The 13406-nt window shown below is 35.6% G+C and overlaps 1 protein-coding gene across 4 annotated transcripts in view; it reads left to right on the top strand.

The window, feature by feature from the left end:
* Nucleotides 1-12748, top strand: part of APAF1 (apoptotic peptidase activating factor 1) — a 32943-nt gene extending 20195 nt beyond the window's left edge. Inside the window, exons 18-26 of one of the 4 annotated variants that reach the window (XM_018080696.2) lie at nt 629-754; nt 1615-1734; nt 3476-3601; nt 3876-4001; nt 5462-5581; nt 5910-6035; nt 6810-6935; nt 7365-7511; nt 12608-12748. In XM_018080696.2, coding sequence (XP_017936185.2) covers nt 629-754; nt 1615-1734; nt 3476-3601; nt 3876-4001; nt 5462-5581; nt 5910-6035; nt 6810-6935; nt 7365-7511; nt 12608-12643 — 1053 coding nt within the window. In that variant the 3' untranslated portion in view covers nt 12644-12748. Of the gene's footprint in view, nt 1-628; nt 755-1614; nt 1735-3475; nt 3602-3875; nt 4002-5461; nt 5582-5909; nt 6036-6809; nt 6936-7364; nt 7512-9249; nt 10857-12607 lie in introns of those variants that run through there. The other 3 variants (XM_018080695.2, XM_018080697.2, XM_018080698.2) reach the window with 3 other exon arrangements.
* Nucleotides 12749-13406: the final 658 nt, after the last annotated feature.

The raw sequence follows: 13406 nt of genomic DNA, 5'->3' as shown, positions 1-13406 counted from the left end.
GCTTCATTCTGTAATTTTTATTTGCTTCTCCAATGTAAAGTATCAGCTGGGAAATAACGTTTTGAAGTTACATGTTCATTTTGGACAATGGAACTTATATATAAATTTATATAAAAAGACTAGTGTACTAAATGTATCCAAAGTTACTGTTGTCACTTTCAGGAGTATTGTTTAACTCAAACCAAACCAAACCCTCTCTCCTCCTATATGCTGGTACAGACTGTGGCAACTCAATAAAAAGGCAGGAAACATCTAGAATAACTTTGGGACTAGCAAGGCTAGAGTAAGTCCATACAGCTATCAGGTTTGGGGTTGGTTTGAGGTAATTGTTGTTGTTTGGGGTTTTTTGGTTTAGCAATCTATATGGCCAAGTTGAACTTCTGGTTTTTTATACTGTGATTTTTTTCTATTCTTTTGGTTTTACCCCTTGTCTTTCAAAATTATAGTAGTCAAAGAGGCTGCGGATTCAATTTTCCTGACCATTGAAATGTGATAAGTGAGCACAGTTCTTGTTACACCTGATTTCAGAATGAGAATTAAGAAAATACTAGAAGACATAGTAATTAAGTGTACTTGCACTGTTTTTCCTGTAAATGCAATCTAAATCCATGCTGTATTTTTACTGTAGTTATGGAATATTAAATCTCTGTCAAAAGTGGCGTATTGCAGGGGACACATGAGCTGGGTTCACTGTGTGACGTTTTCGCCAGATGGATCTTTATTTCTGACATCATCTGATGACCAGACAATACGTGTAAGATGACTTCTTTCTGTTTTGAAATATGTTAATTTTATTTATATACAAATAAAATTGTTAGTTTAAGGAATTTTTTTATTATAAAATTATATATCTTATAAAATAAGTAAAACACACTTATGTATTTTGTATGCTTATAGCCAATAGAAATTTAAGTATTTGTATTAAAATAATTTACATATACAGTAAAACAAGCTGACTTTTTTACTTTATTTACTGTTTATCTAAATTTCTTCTGTGTCTACATGATTTTTTTTAAGTCTGGTGGCTCTTCAAGAGTAATTATAACCTTCTATTTTGTTTTACATTTTATCTGAATCAGGAATTGTGAAGTTTTTTGTGGATCCTAACAGACTTGATAATAGTTTCGTTGTTAGATATATTTGCATGTTAATATTTTGGAGAGAGTTCTGTAATTCTGATGTCTCATTAAAACCCTGGGAAAGCAGAACTATAGTTTACCATGGTAACCTTTCCCTTTCTCTCAAATTAACACATACATTTTTGAAATTTTGAAAGCAGTTAAGTATAGAAATATCTACTTGGTATTTTTCGTAATTGGATTTCAATGCTGCTCTTTGGATTAGAAAACTTTGGACTTCATAGCTAAGACTCTAAATACAGAGGAATCTCATAGTCATCCTGAAAAAAAAAGTCCTATTTCATCTGTTGGAATCTCTATAGTAATTGCATAACTTTCCCTAGTATCAAAAATAGCGGAAGCAAGATTTTCACTGTTTTAAAAAAATCAGTGTTATGTCCAAAGTTATAAGCCTTTGGTTTACAGGTACTCCTACTCAGCACGTTTTATATCTAATTCTTTAATAAAGCTAATGAAATACTGTGTTCTTCAACAGATCTGGGAAACAAAGAAAGTGTGCAAGTCTTCTGATGATGTGCTGAAAAGTGAACTAGATGTTGTATTTCACAATGGTGAAGTGATGATTTTAGCAATTTATAATCAGAAGCATTTACAAGTAAGCTGTGTTTCTCAATATGTTAGTACATTTGAATGTTATCTGCAAATCTTGCTAGGAAACCAAGGAAGTACTGAAAGAGCTGCTTGTTCATGTGTTTCAGCAGTTGAATCCGTAGCAGATGACTCAATGTTTGATAACATCTTTATATCTCGAAACTCTACCTAGTTTAGTAAGTGAAAAATGGAGTTTGGGGGGAAATTTCTACACTAATGTTGAAACTGAAAGTGGATGCAGAGAAACAAAACTCATCTCCCTTTGTGACCAGGGATGCTTTGGGCCCTCCAAGTGGCTTAGATGTGCAGAGCAACGTGTAACGTGTAGCACCTACAGACCAGGTATAGCACCTATAGACCAGGTGTAGCACCTATAGACCAGGTGTAGCACCTATAGACCAGGTGTTACACAGCACATCAGAATCCCTGTGTAATAGCTGAGGGAATTGTCTCAAATTGGGGCAATGAAAGGTGCCCCGGAAAGAGCCCAGGACAGCCTATAGCCTTAGATTAGTGCTGAAGAAAATAGTAACTGAGTACAGTCTTATTACTGTGGGCCCCCCCCCACCAAGTGCTAAGTACACCAACATCCAAAATATATTTTTCCATTCCGTGATAGCAAGTGCATGCACATCACCCTTTTTTAAATCATGATTCTCTAATATATCAAATAAAGTCAGTTAATAGGATTTTCCTCTGCTGCAATGAAGGGCTGAGAGAAACCACAGCAAATGGAGTTATACCTGCTTATGTGAAGGAGCAGTTTAGGACATTTGATACTTTTTAATCTTCCTGAATTGTAACATCTGTAGCAACTACTGTGTAATTGTGTAGTCTGGCTCTCATTTGAATTAGTAGACCTTATCTATATGTTTATAAATAGCGTATTTCTGTTCTAATTTTACTTGAACCATTTCCTAGAGAAAGACGGTGCTTAGATTCTCTGCCCTAAATACAATATTCTGACAACTTGTAGACAGCAGTCATGAGAGAAGTCTGCAGTGTTGAAAGGCAATAGATTTTTTTATCCTTGCACAAGAAGAAAAATTGACTGAAAAGACAGATTGCACGTGTACTGTGATTTAACAGTGTACCTGCTATCACATCTCTCAAAGTTTTTCTTGCAACCATGTTTTACCTTTTGTAATTTATTGTCTCTCAGAACTGGAGTCTTACTCACCTTTTGATGTGCAATATGTTCATTTTTAAACATTCATTCACACTGATAGCTTTTTAAACTATGTTTGTAGATTACTGTATTCTAAAGATCCCCCCTGCCCCCCAGGGAATTGATTTGAGGACAATACTGAGTTGAGATTTGGTGTATTGTGTGTGCTAGTAAGTTTAAAGTCATGCTTACAGGATGCACTTAAAGTATTTTATGCTGCATTTGACATGGGCTGTTAAATCTAGCTGGCAAGGCAAATTTGAGCATGAAGCTTGCTATATGGCTTTTGGAATTTGGGAGTAGCATTTTGAGTTACTGTTTCCTGTAGTCAGACAAACTTTAAAAAGCCTTCTAATACTGAGATGAATTTCCTTCTGCAAACTTGTCCTGTTCAGAGAACATTGTGTGGAAATAGTTACACTGACCTTCAAGGCAAGTGGTTTATGAGAGTAACTGATTCTTTTAATTTTAAGTTTCTAATTTATGCACTGTTCCCTTTGGCATTCTTAGCTCTGTGTTTTAATTTATTTAAGTTTAAATTTTAAAATATTGTAATAATTAACTTCCTATCTTACAGCTTATCAATGGAAATACAGACAATGTTATTATGCAGACAGCAGTCCAAGAATCCCCCATTTCCTGCTGTTGCTTAAGTGAAGATCTTAAATTTGCGGCTTTTGGACAGGAAAGTGGAACAATAAAGGTATTAAATCCTAAATTTGATTTTAACAATAGTAGAAAAACACTCTTCTTGGTGCTTTTTAAATATATGTCACTTGAATGACTTTGTACAATGATGTTCTTCAATGTAGTAATTCAAAGCTAATAACTAAGCTAATGGGAATTTTTAGTTGTTCTAATCCAATGACTGAGAATCATGTATTTTCAGTCTCATGTTATTTAAAAAAGAATTTGCATGTTTGTGTTTTCCTCAAGTACGTAAAATAGGTAGAGTTATTGCATTCTTCATTTTAAAGGTACTACAGTTGTCAGATGGGAAAGTTCTGAAGTCCTGGGAGGCCTACAGGACATCCGTGCAGCATTGTCAATTCACATCTGATTGTCAGACTCTCATTTCAAGTGCTCATGATTCCGTTCTACAGGTTTGGAAGATATTTAAAAAGATCATGTTGTAACTTACTGAAAGTAAAGAGCTTTTATACTGTACACAATGTAAACTCAGTAAATTATTACTGTATTCTCTATTGCTCCATGCAAGAGAGTGTACAAACTGTAGCCTTTATTTATACCTTATGTGAGGGTGAATATTAGATTTTCTGTTTTTACTGCTGTGGATGATAGAAAAGCACCAACTGCTTTGAGAAGAGTAAAAGGAACATTAATTGTCAAACAAGACAACTCAACAGTTCTGAAGTGAGGGTTTGGGATGTGAGACAGAGCTGGCTGCATGTGGTAGATCTGTCAAGTGGGCTTGTTTATACTCTCTTAGGGAATGAGGTAAAAAGTCTGGTCTCAGAGCAGGCTTATGTGCTCACCTAGTCCAGTAGAGTGCTGAATACAGATAATACTAGAAATAGAGTGACTGCACTAATGTAGTCTCAAATTAGTAACCTCTGCCTCTCAGCAAGGTAGCTTGGCTTCGGAGATGCATTCTGATGTGTCTACGTTAGCATTTTAGCTCACCTCAGGGATGCACTTCTGAACATCCTTGTCATTTTATGCTTACTGTGCTTTAGTTTGTGCTTCAGATCAGCTGCAGCATGCTGATGGGATTCCTAAACTGGAGCACGTGGTCCGGCTACTAATGAGCATTCAGTCCTTACAACCAAACTGGAGTTTCTCCAGAACACAAATGGGTGCTGGTCCTCAGCTTTAGGATCCTTCTCTCAGGCTTAACGCGGGAAGCTTTTCTGCTGAGTCCTCAGCTCCCTCTTGTGGGCAGCACCTCAGTTAAACCTCCCGGACTGTCACCTGAACGCAGCTGCTTTCTGTTCACTCTTTGCAGCAGGAAACCTATCAATTTGAAAACTATTAAATCATTGTCATTTAAAACAAATTGATGCTTAATAGCTCCTGTAAAACAAAATTACGCTCATTTTTAAGTGAATAGTTGAATTAAAAATACAAGTGTCATTTTGCTATAAAAATGCAAAGCAAAATGGCATTTCATTAGAAATGCCCATTAAACATATTAAAGAAAGTTAACTTAAGTATGCAAAATATGAGGTCTGCCAGACAAAATAAGTCTATTTGTTGCAATAATCAAAGGTTTAAAACCCCAAACTTCTCAGGTGCTTGTAAGTTATTGGTTTGCTTTTTCTTTTTAAATTACCAGTGAATTTTAAGGATCAAATTCACTTTGAAAATCAGATAATATGTGTATTATAGGGACTGTCTCATAGCTTGACTAATAAATTCTGTGGCACCCTCAATCTTCAGCATTTCTACTATGGATCTCTTCGATATCTAACATTAATTAATTGCCACCACCATAAGAACTTTTTGTTAGTCATATGATATAAAAATCAATTGGTTAGTTTATTCTTCTTAACTTATGTTTGTTGTTAAAATTTTTTTAAAAAAATTTCGTTTTTATAAGTAGGTATGGAATTGGCAGTTGAGTGAACATATGTTTCTAAGAGGGCACATGGAAGCAATCAAGGATTTTAGACTTCTGGAATATTCAAAACTTCTCTCTTGGTCATTTGATGGAACTGTTAAGGTAAGTAAAGGGATGTGAGTTGACAAATCACGTCAAATATGTTTTACTTTCTCTTGTAACATTTGCTATTTCCTGCACTTTGTGTGAATTTTATTGATTTGATCATAAAGTGTAAGCTGACTTTAGAGACAAAGTTTTGAATTTTCTTTTTAGTAAGATTTACACTGTTGTTGTATTTTAACTATAGCAGTAAGTATAATAAAGTGTTGGCCATATTAGAACTAGCTAGCTGAGTTTTGTCTCTTACATATCATTGTGTACAATGCAAGTGTTTTAACCTTTTTACTGTGTTACAACAGTAACCTGTTTTTCCTGTATATTTGATTAGGTTTGGAATATCACTACTGGAAACCTAGAAAAAGATTTTGCTTGTCATGGAGGTGCTGTTCTTTCCTGTGCTGTTTCACCTGATGGTAGTAAATTTTCATCTACTTCTGCTGACAAAACTGCAAAGGTTGGTTACCTTCTGTACAAAGATAAAAATGATGCCTTATTTGTCCTGAAATGTAATTTATATTTTTTATTTTGAGATAACTAGTGATTATTCAAGTTATCCTGTTGTATTTCTAGTATTAAATTTCTTGTATCCATCAACATGTTTCTAAAGCTGTTACAGTCACTCACAATTGATCTTGGATATAACTTGAAGCTGTCCTAGTGGCTTATGTACAAATAAAATGCATGTTTAATGCACAATTTTGTGCAGAACACTTTGTTTATTTCTCTGTATTGATTTGTTGATAGCCTGACATTCTTAATTTGTAAAGTTAATTAAAATCTCTGAAACTTCCAGAAAAGTGCTGTCAATAGGTTCTGGTATTCCTGTTCTGAAGTCAGGTGCACAAAGCAGTGGACTGGGGCTGCCCCATTATATTCTAAAAGCATTCCATTAAATTTTTAAAATATAACTTTAAATTGATTGATAAATCCTGTTTCTATGAACAGTGTTAAACTTCCTTGTGAACAAATTGGGTTCATTAAAAAGTATGTTCCAAGGAAAGATATATACTTGCAGCCATTCAGTAATTTGTAGCAAGCACATTCTTGTGTGATTCAGATAATAAAAAGAAAACTAGACTACAGTAAAATACATTTACATACATGCACACATTTATATGCATACATATGAAAAGTCTTATGTATATTTGAATGCTAATGCCTTTTAGAAAGAGGTCGTAATTGGTTTTGAACTTGTCTTTTTCACTCCTCTGTAATGTTTTCCATTTAGATATGGAGCTTTGAAAGCTCATCTGTTCTTCATGAGCTGAAAGGTCATGAAGCCTGTGTGCGGTGCTGTACTTTCTCTCCTAATAACAAATTATTGGCCACTGGAGATGACAAAGGAGAAATAAGGGTACTTCTCTAATCTTGATGTTTACTTTATAATTCAGTTGATATTCAGCTCACAGACAGAAAAGTTCTTATAGTTTGTGTTCTGCATGTCTAATTTGTTGGCATTGTGGTGAACTTTGGGGGTTGAAAATAACAAAGTTTGTCACGTGAGGCAGTAGTTTGTAAACAAATTGATAGATTTATGTTCCATGAATAATAAGGAACCAGTTCACATGATTTACTAATAATTCTACTGTGAATCGCATGTGTGATTAAATCCTCCATATATGATACAGTTCTAAGAGGAGAATTTTTTTTTTTTGTCACTTCAAGGAGAATGCATATTTACAAGAGGTTTTTTTAATATAGAAAAATACATTTTGGATATCCCTATTTTAGATTTTTTTTCTTGTTAAGTTTATTTATTTGCATAATCTTCCTTCTCTTTTAGATTTGGGACATTTTAGCAGGTACATTACTTCACTTCTGCTCCCCAGTTACTGTAGATGAAGGAGAACCAACTCACGGGGGTTGGGTAACAGACCTCTCGTTTTCTCCTGACAGTAAAATGCTTGTGTCATCTGGAGGCTATCTTAAGGTAAGCCTTGAAATAATAAAATATCCTAACATACCAAATTAAATGGAAACACACTGTAAATTCTAAAGGAAAATGAAGACTAATTCAAAGAAACAAATCTGGAACATTTCACTTAACACAGAGCTGCTTCAATTTCACTTCTTTCCTTCTTATATCTGCAAGTCCCCTGAAAAAGTCTCTTAAGAATTCAGGCTTGTTTTCAAACTCTCTCATTGGTTCAGGCATCTACCAGGCATATGTCCTCTGGGAAGGGGAAGAGTTGGCCTTTCTTTCAGTCTGTGAATGGTTCTTCGTAATTGTGAATTTCTCATGAGGTTTTATGTTGTTCTTTTCCCCCTCATGTAATAACCAATACCAGTTATTAGAAACTCTGTGTGTATGTGAGGTGACAGGGGGTGAAGTTCTCACCTCAGAGTGATGAAGTTTAGTTTATTGTTGCTCCGTGTCTAGCTGTTGGACATGCTATCAGACTAATTCTTTGAAGTCAGTCAGTAATCATTTAACAAAGACAGTTGAATTTTCTAACTTAGCTTTGAAAACATCTTCTGATGTTCATTTCATATTAAAGAACAAGACATACTTTCTGTTTCTAACTTCCTCCCCATTTTGTCTTGTGGTTATGCAGTATGGTGTTGTGATGCTTCTTGGAGTGTAGAATTGTTTAGGATGTTAGGGACTTCTGGAACTCATCTAGTCCAGCCCCTCGTTAGAAATAGTTTGCAGAGTTAGGTAAAGTTGTTTAGGGCCTTGCCCCATCAAATGTTGTTCCCCAATCCAACAGGGTCACCTCTGGGTCCTGAAAGTAGAGTCTGACTCTGTCATCTCTAACCCTCTTTTTAGTAGTTGAAGACAGCAGTTAACCACCTACATAAATTCAGTGCTCTGTTTCTCTTCTATGGCATCTGTTCTAGGTGTCCAGCCATCTCAATGACCATTGGGCTGGACAGACTGGGCTGGATGTGTATGATGTGCCTGAAAACACACAACCATTTTGTAGGGAGATGCTAGTCAGTGAAATTCTAGAACATTTCAGAAGTCTGGGTCCCTAAAAACTGGACTGAGTTGTACTGTAGAGTTATATGGACGATACCTTTTAACAAACGAGTCATCTTAGTCATAGATAAGGTGTATCCAGCTGTGAACCATTAAACTTGCTGTGTGAGTGGTACCCCCTGGCACAGCACCTGATCATTTATTCACCAATAAAGGTTCAGGAGCTAATTAAGATCCATTTTTTGTTTGGTTGTTTTTTTCTTTCTTTTTTTGGGTGTCTTCATCAAATAGCAGCCACTGTAGGGACAGTGGTTTTAATCAGAACATTATAGCTGTGTAGTTGCAAATCTGTATTATGCACACAACTGTAATGTTACGTATTTCATGAGATGAGTAAGCTAAAAACTAGTAATACCATCTGCTTTTCTAGATGATCAAAGCTGATGGTAATCTGTTGTGATATTTTGCTGCTTCAGTCAAAATCTGCAAGAATAGAGGGTAGACTTCTTATTGGCACAATTGAGTAACAGCTTGGTGCTGGATTGCGTTTAAGTCAATTTTGCATTGGTCTATAGTTTTTCTGAGAAATGTGAAATTTCAGACTACAGTAAACTGATGGTTGAAGGTTTCTCAGTTTCTTTGCTATTAGTACTTACTGCATATTCTAAAAAATAATAATTAGAAACTGTAATCTCACTGAAAAAGAATTTGGTCCTACTAACAAAACTGTTATTATTTTTTATAGTGGTGGAATGTAACTACCGGAGAATCCTTACAAACCTTCTACACAAATGGAACAAACCTCAAGTCAATACATGTGTCTCCTAATTTCAAAGTGTATGTGACTGTTGATAATCTTGGCATTCTTTATGTATTACAGAAATTCTGATCAGTGTGCCAAACACTGCAAAGATAACTAATTTTTTAAGCTGGAAACAAAATTCTGCTAAATGTGTGTCTGACTCTCATTAAGCTGTGAATTATATTTCATTGTTGTATTCATGATGTTTTCCTGTATATTTATGTACATTTATGTATGTTTTTTCAAATGAACTAGCATTTAATCTTGGTTTTAATAAGCGTTATTATAATCCTTAAATTTTGATTTGCATTTTAAGTATGTTGCTTCCAATTCCGTAAGGAAATTATATTAAGATTTGTTCAAATTAGTTGAAATTAATATCACTGAAAAAATAATAAGAGTATAATACTTTGAAATTATATTTTGTGTTGAGGCTGATGGCTAAATGTTCTTTAGTCATGAACACAACTGTATAAGGTGCAAACCCATTTTTTTTACTGGGATGCAAAGATTTTCACTTTGTATGGAATGGAAAGAAGGAGGGGCATTCTTCATTTGAAATATGAAACCAGCCATCTTGGTGCTTGACATTCAAACCAAATCAAGTAGCTGTTCAGTTTACAGCAGCAGTGCCTCCCATTTGTGGTAAGAATGTTCATGCTTCAAATCTGTGGAGATAAAGTGGCTTGTAACACGTCTGAACTGTTCCTATTAAGGGGAACATCCTGAGTCTTGTTTTCTGGAGGAAAAATCTGAAAGGCTACTGCAACTGAAGTGGAAGAGATAGTGCCACATTTGCAGTCCAAGGATGACTACAGCTAACCAACTAAACTGTGTATTGAAAAATATAAAAAAGGTGTGAATTTAATAGTTTTTCTTTTCTTTTGGATTTAAAATTCAGTTTATACTATGGAGGCACTTTGCTGTCGTCAGCTTTGTTTACATGGGATTCTATGCCCAGTTGATCTCTTGCCTGGTAATATGTGATTTTTTTAATTTATTTTTTAAATTTTTACAGTCTATTTATAGATTCCATATAGGGTAGAAATATTGACATTTTGTACTAATTACACTTGACAAATGTTGTGCGAATAATTAGGTAACAATTTTTTCTTAGGTACCTAGTAAGCCTTTTTCTATTCAATCGCCTCAACTGCTGTAGGCAACTGCACAAGCATTGATATGGTTTTCATATTTTTGTAGCTGGCAGTAAAACACTGTCTAACAACTTGATTGTAAAAAGTACAGTAGCAAGTATCTCAACTGATACTGAATAATGAAATTCTCACTTATAGTATTTTTTGTGTGCATTTCAGAAGATTTCATATGCATTCTTGGTATTTCCCTGTTTTTGACAATCACCAGTTTTTCCTCTTTTTTAACTTGAAATTCTGCTATTTCTAAGGTGCTGTTGAATACGGGTCAGTATAATCAAAGTACTGCTGGCAGATATGTAAAGAGAAGAAATTCAATGGAAAAGAACGTGATGTTTTGTTTTCTAAGTATGTACAATATTCAATAAAGATAATCCAGGCAATACTTGCCAAAGTTATAAATGAACTTGAATTCTTGAGTATTTCTTAATACATAGTAAGAAGGAGAGAGAGTGCTGCCTCTTTTATTGTCTTTCACTGTGATTTTATTTTCAATCTAAACATAATGATACTTAATGATACTTTACAAATTACATCAAAAATACTTTGACAGGTGAGCCAGAGTATTAAATATGAGTGTGGAGGAAAAAGTGAACTGAAGTCCTGGAACATGTCCAGCAGTGTTCAGGACAGAGTTGTTTCTACTGTCTAATTTGTACAGAGCCCATCAGTACTTCCCTGAATAGCTGAAGAATCATGGAACAGGAAGCTTCTCTCAACAAATATCCCTCGATCCAGGATGTGGATCTGTGCTGTCCTTATTGTGCAGAACCCTGTCGACTGAACTTAGAGACCAGTCCAGGTTAAGAGATACAGGCTAAGTGTTTCCCATGAAGAACCAACGCAGAAAGTTGTCTTCTGTGAGAACACTAATTAAACCCTGATGATAGGAAAAACTGATCATGGTTTAATGCAGAAAGTAAATGGTGCACGAGCAGAGTTTATAGATGATTGTGATGTTGAATGAGTAGGAAGCAAGTAGCACAAAATGTGAGATGAATACCGCATTCTTGGACTTTTCTGGAAGAATGACAGCACAGCAGCATTGCACTTGTTGCTGGAACTGAGGAGGCTGTGTTTCATAGAAGGTAATGTTACTTGAGTTGGGATGGTTGTGATCACATATGTAAGTGTATGGAGTTGGCTGTAGGTGTTTATAGCTGAAGTGGAAGAAGAGAAATAGTGATGAAAAAGTCTGAAGAGCCAAAGAGTAGATCTGATTTGCAGGGAGTGAATGAAAAAATTCAAGTGAAAAATTATTACAATACGAACCAGAACAGCAGCTTCTTTAATTTAAAATGTTTAAGAAGACAGTTTACTGTAATAAAAAGTGTCTTCCTGTATCATCAGATTTAGCTGTTCTCTTTGATGTTAGATGTATTTTAAAGGAAATGGGAAATTTGACTAGAAACAATTTTTATGGACATTGGTATGTAGATTGGACATTAGTGCTTCCATTAATTCTTGTAATGTCAGATCAAACTGAATGAGTCTGCATTCAAATTTAACAAATGAACATTGCCAATTTTATCTAGTTTTTTAACTTAAATTATAATATGCTTTAATATAAACAAGTTTTAGGTACACTTCCTATTAACCATGCCTGTCAGTTTCTGTAGAAGTTTCGGTGTCTTCACTTTGGCAATTAGACCCACAGCTCCTTTCTCTTTCCCTGGGAACTGTACCTAAGTGTGATACACCTGCTCAAGAGGATGCTTTTTATTGCGTGGAGGTGTACCATTCCTTTAACTACAGTGTTCTCCTTCCCCCTCTCTTATCTTACACAGTCATTTGAAATAGAACTGTGCCCTTACTGTCTGAGTTTTTTCTGTATAAAGGCTTATAGATCTCTTGTAGTGCTGGAATGTGGAGTTAGAGCTGGAACTGGTAACCTGTTCCCAGTAGAGGGACATCCCCCCAACCCAAAATTATTTTGCCTTCTTTAGAAAATTATGCAGTTAAACTCCCTATTTTAGAATGCTGTGCAAATTACTATCTTGTTTGTTTGGGTTTTTTTTTACCATTTTGAGATTTAGTGAAGCCTCTGTGTGGGACCCCGTTCCCCAGGTTGTATCTAGATATGACATAGTCTGTGTCCTTATCACTGCTCTCCTGGTATGTTTTTACAGAAGCTGCTGCCTTTGCAGGTTTCAGGGAAAAGCCAAGCTGAGAAAGCACTCTGACTCAGGTGGTTTCTTCTGTCCTCCTGGAACAGAACATTGCAGCGAGACCAGTTCCACCCATCTTCAAGAAGCCGGTAAAACCAGAATACCAGTAGGTCACAGAGAATTCAGGTATGTTCTTGCAATTGCTAGTAGAACATAACCCCCTTACTGAACTATTTGGTTGCCCTTTCTCCTTCATATCAAGTACAGATGCCATGGCAATGCCAAGGAGTGGAAAAGTCAGCCTTGGGGATGTATTTCCCTCTGGTAGCACACTCGAGTGTATTTGTCCATGTTGTGCTTTCCTCCTCCTTGTTTGTACTATTGAGACATAAATTTATTTGGGCTCATACATGGTTACAATGATGCCCAAGAGCTCTGAGGAGTTGGGACACCTTATTTCTGTTGTGATTTCAAGAAAAGCAGAAGCCAAATGACCTTTACTGTTTGGAGAACAGGGAGTGTGCCAGATACTCTGAACACTTCTGGTGTGGTTTGGGGTTTTTATTTTTTCGTGCTCAATTTCACTTTGCTCTTTCAGACTAGGAATGCGACACAGTCACTGACTGCCAATATGCGGTAAGATGTTAAACTGAGACTAGGCTTGTGACTGGAACTCTGCAGTAGATTGACCTTTACTTTTCGGCACTTCCAAAGCTGTTGTGCAGTGTACTGCTATCCACATTTGTGTTGGTGTGGGGTTTTTTTGGGGAGGTGGGTTTGGAATGTGGATGTTGGATTTTCTTGGCTTTTAAGAGTGTTTTTTTCCAAATTAACTTAC

The sequence above is a fragment of the Manacus vitellinus genome, unplaced genomic scaffold, assembly GCF_001715985.3.
Source record: "Manacus vitellinus isolate BGI_N305 unplaced genomic scaffold, ASM171598v3 scaffold_5_pilon, whole genome shotgun sequence".
Lineage (NCBI taxonomy): Eukaryota > Metazoa > Chordata > Aves > Passeriformes > Pipridae > Manacus > Manacus vitellinus.
This window is presented reverse-complemented; position numbering and strand designations above follow the sequence as displayed.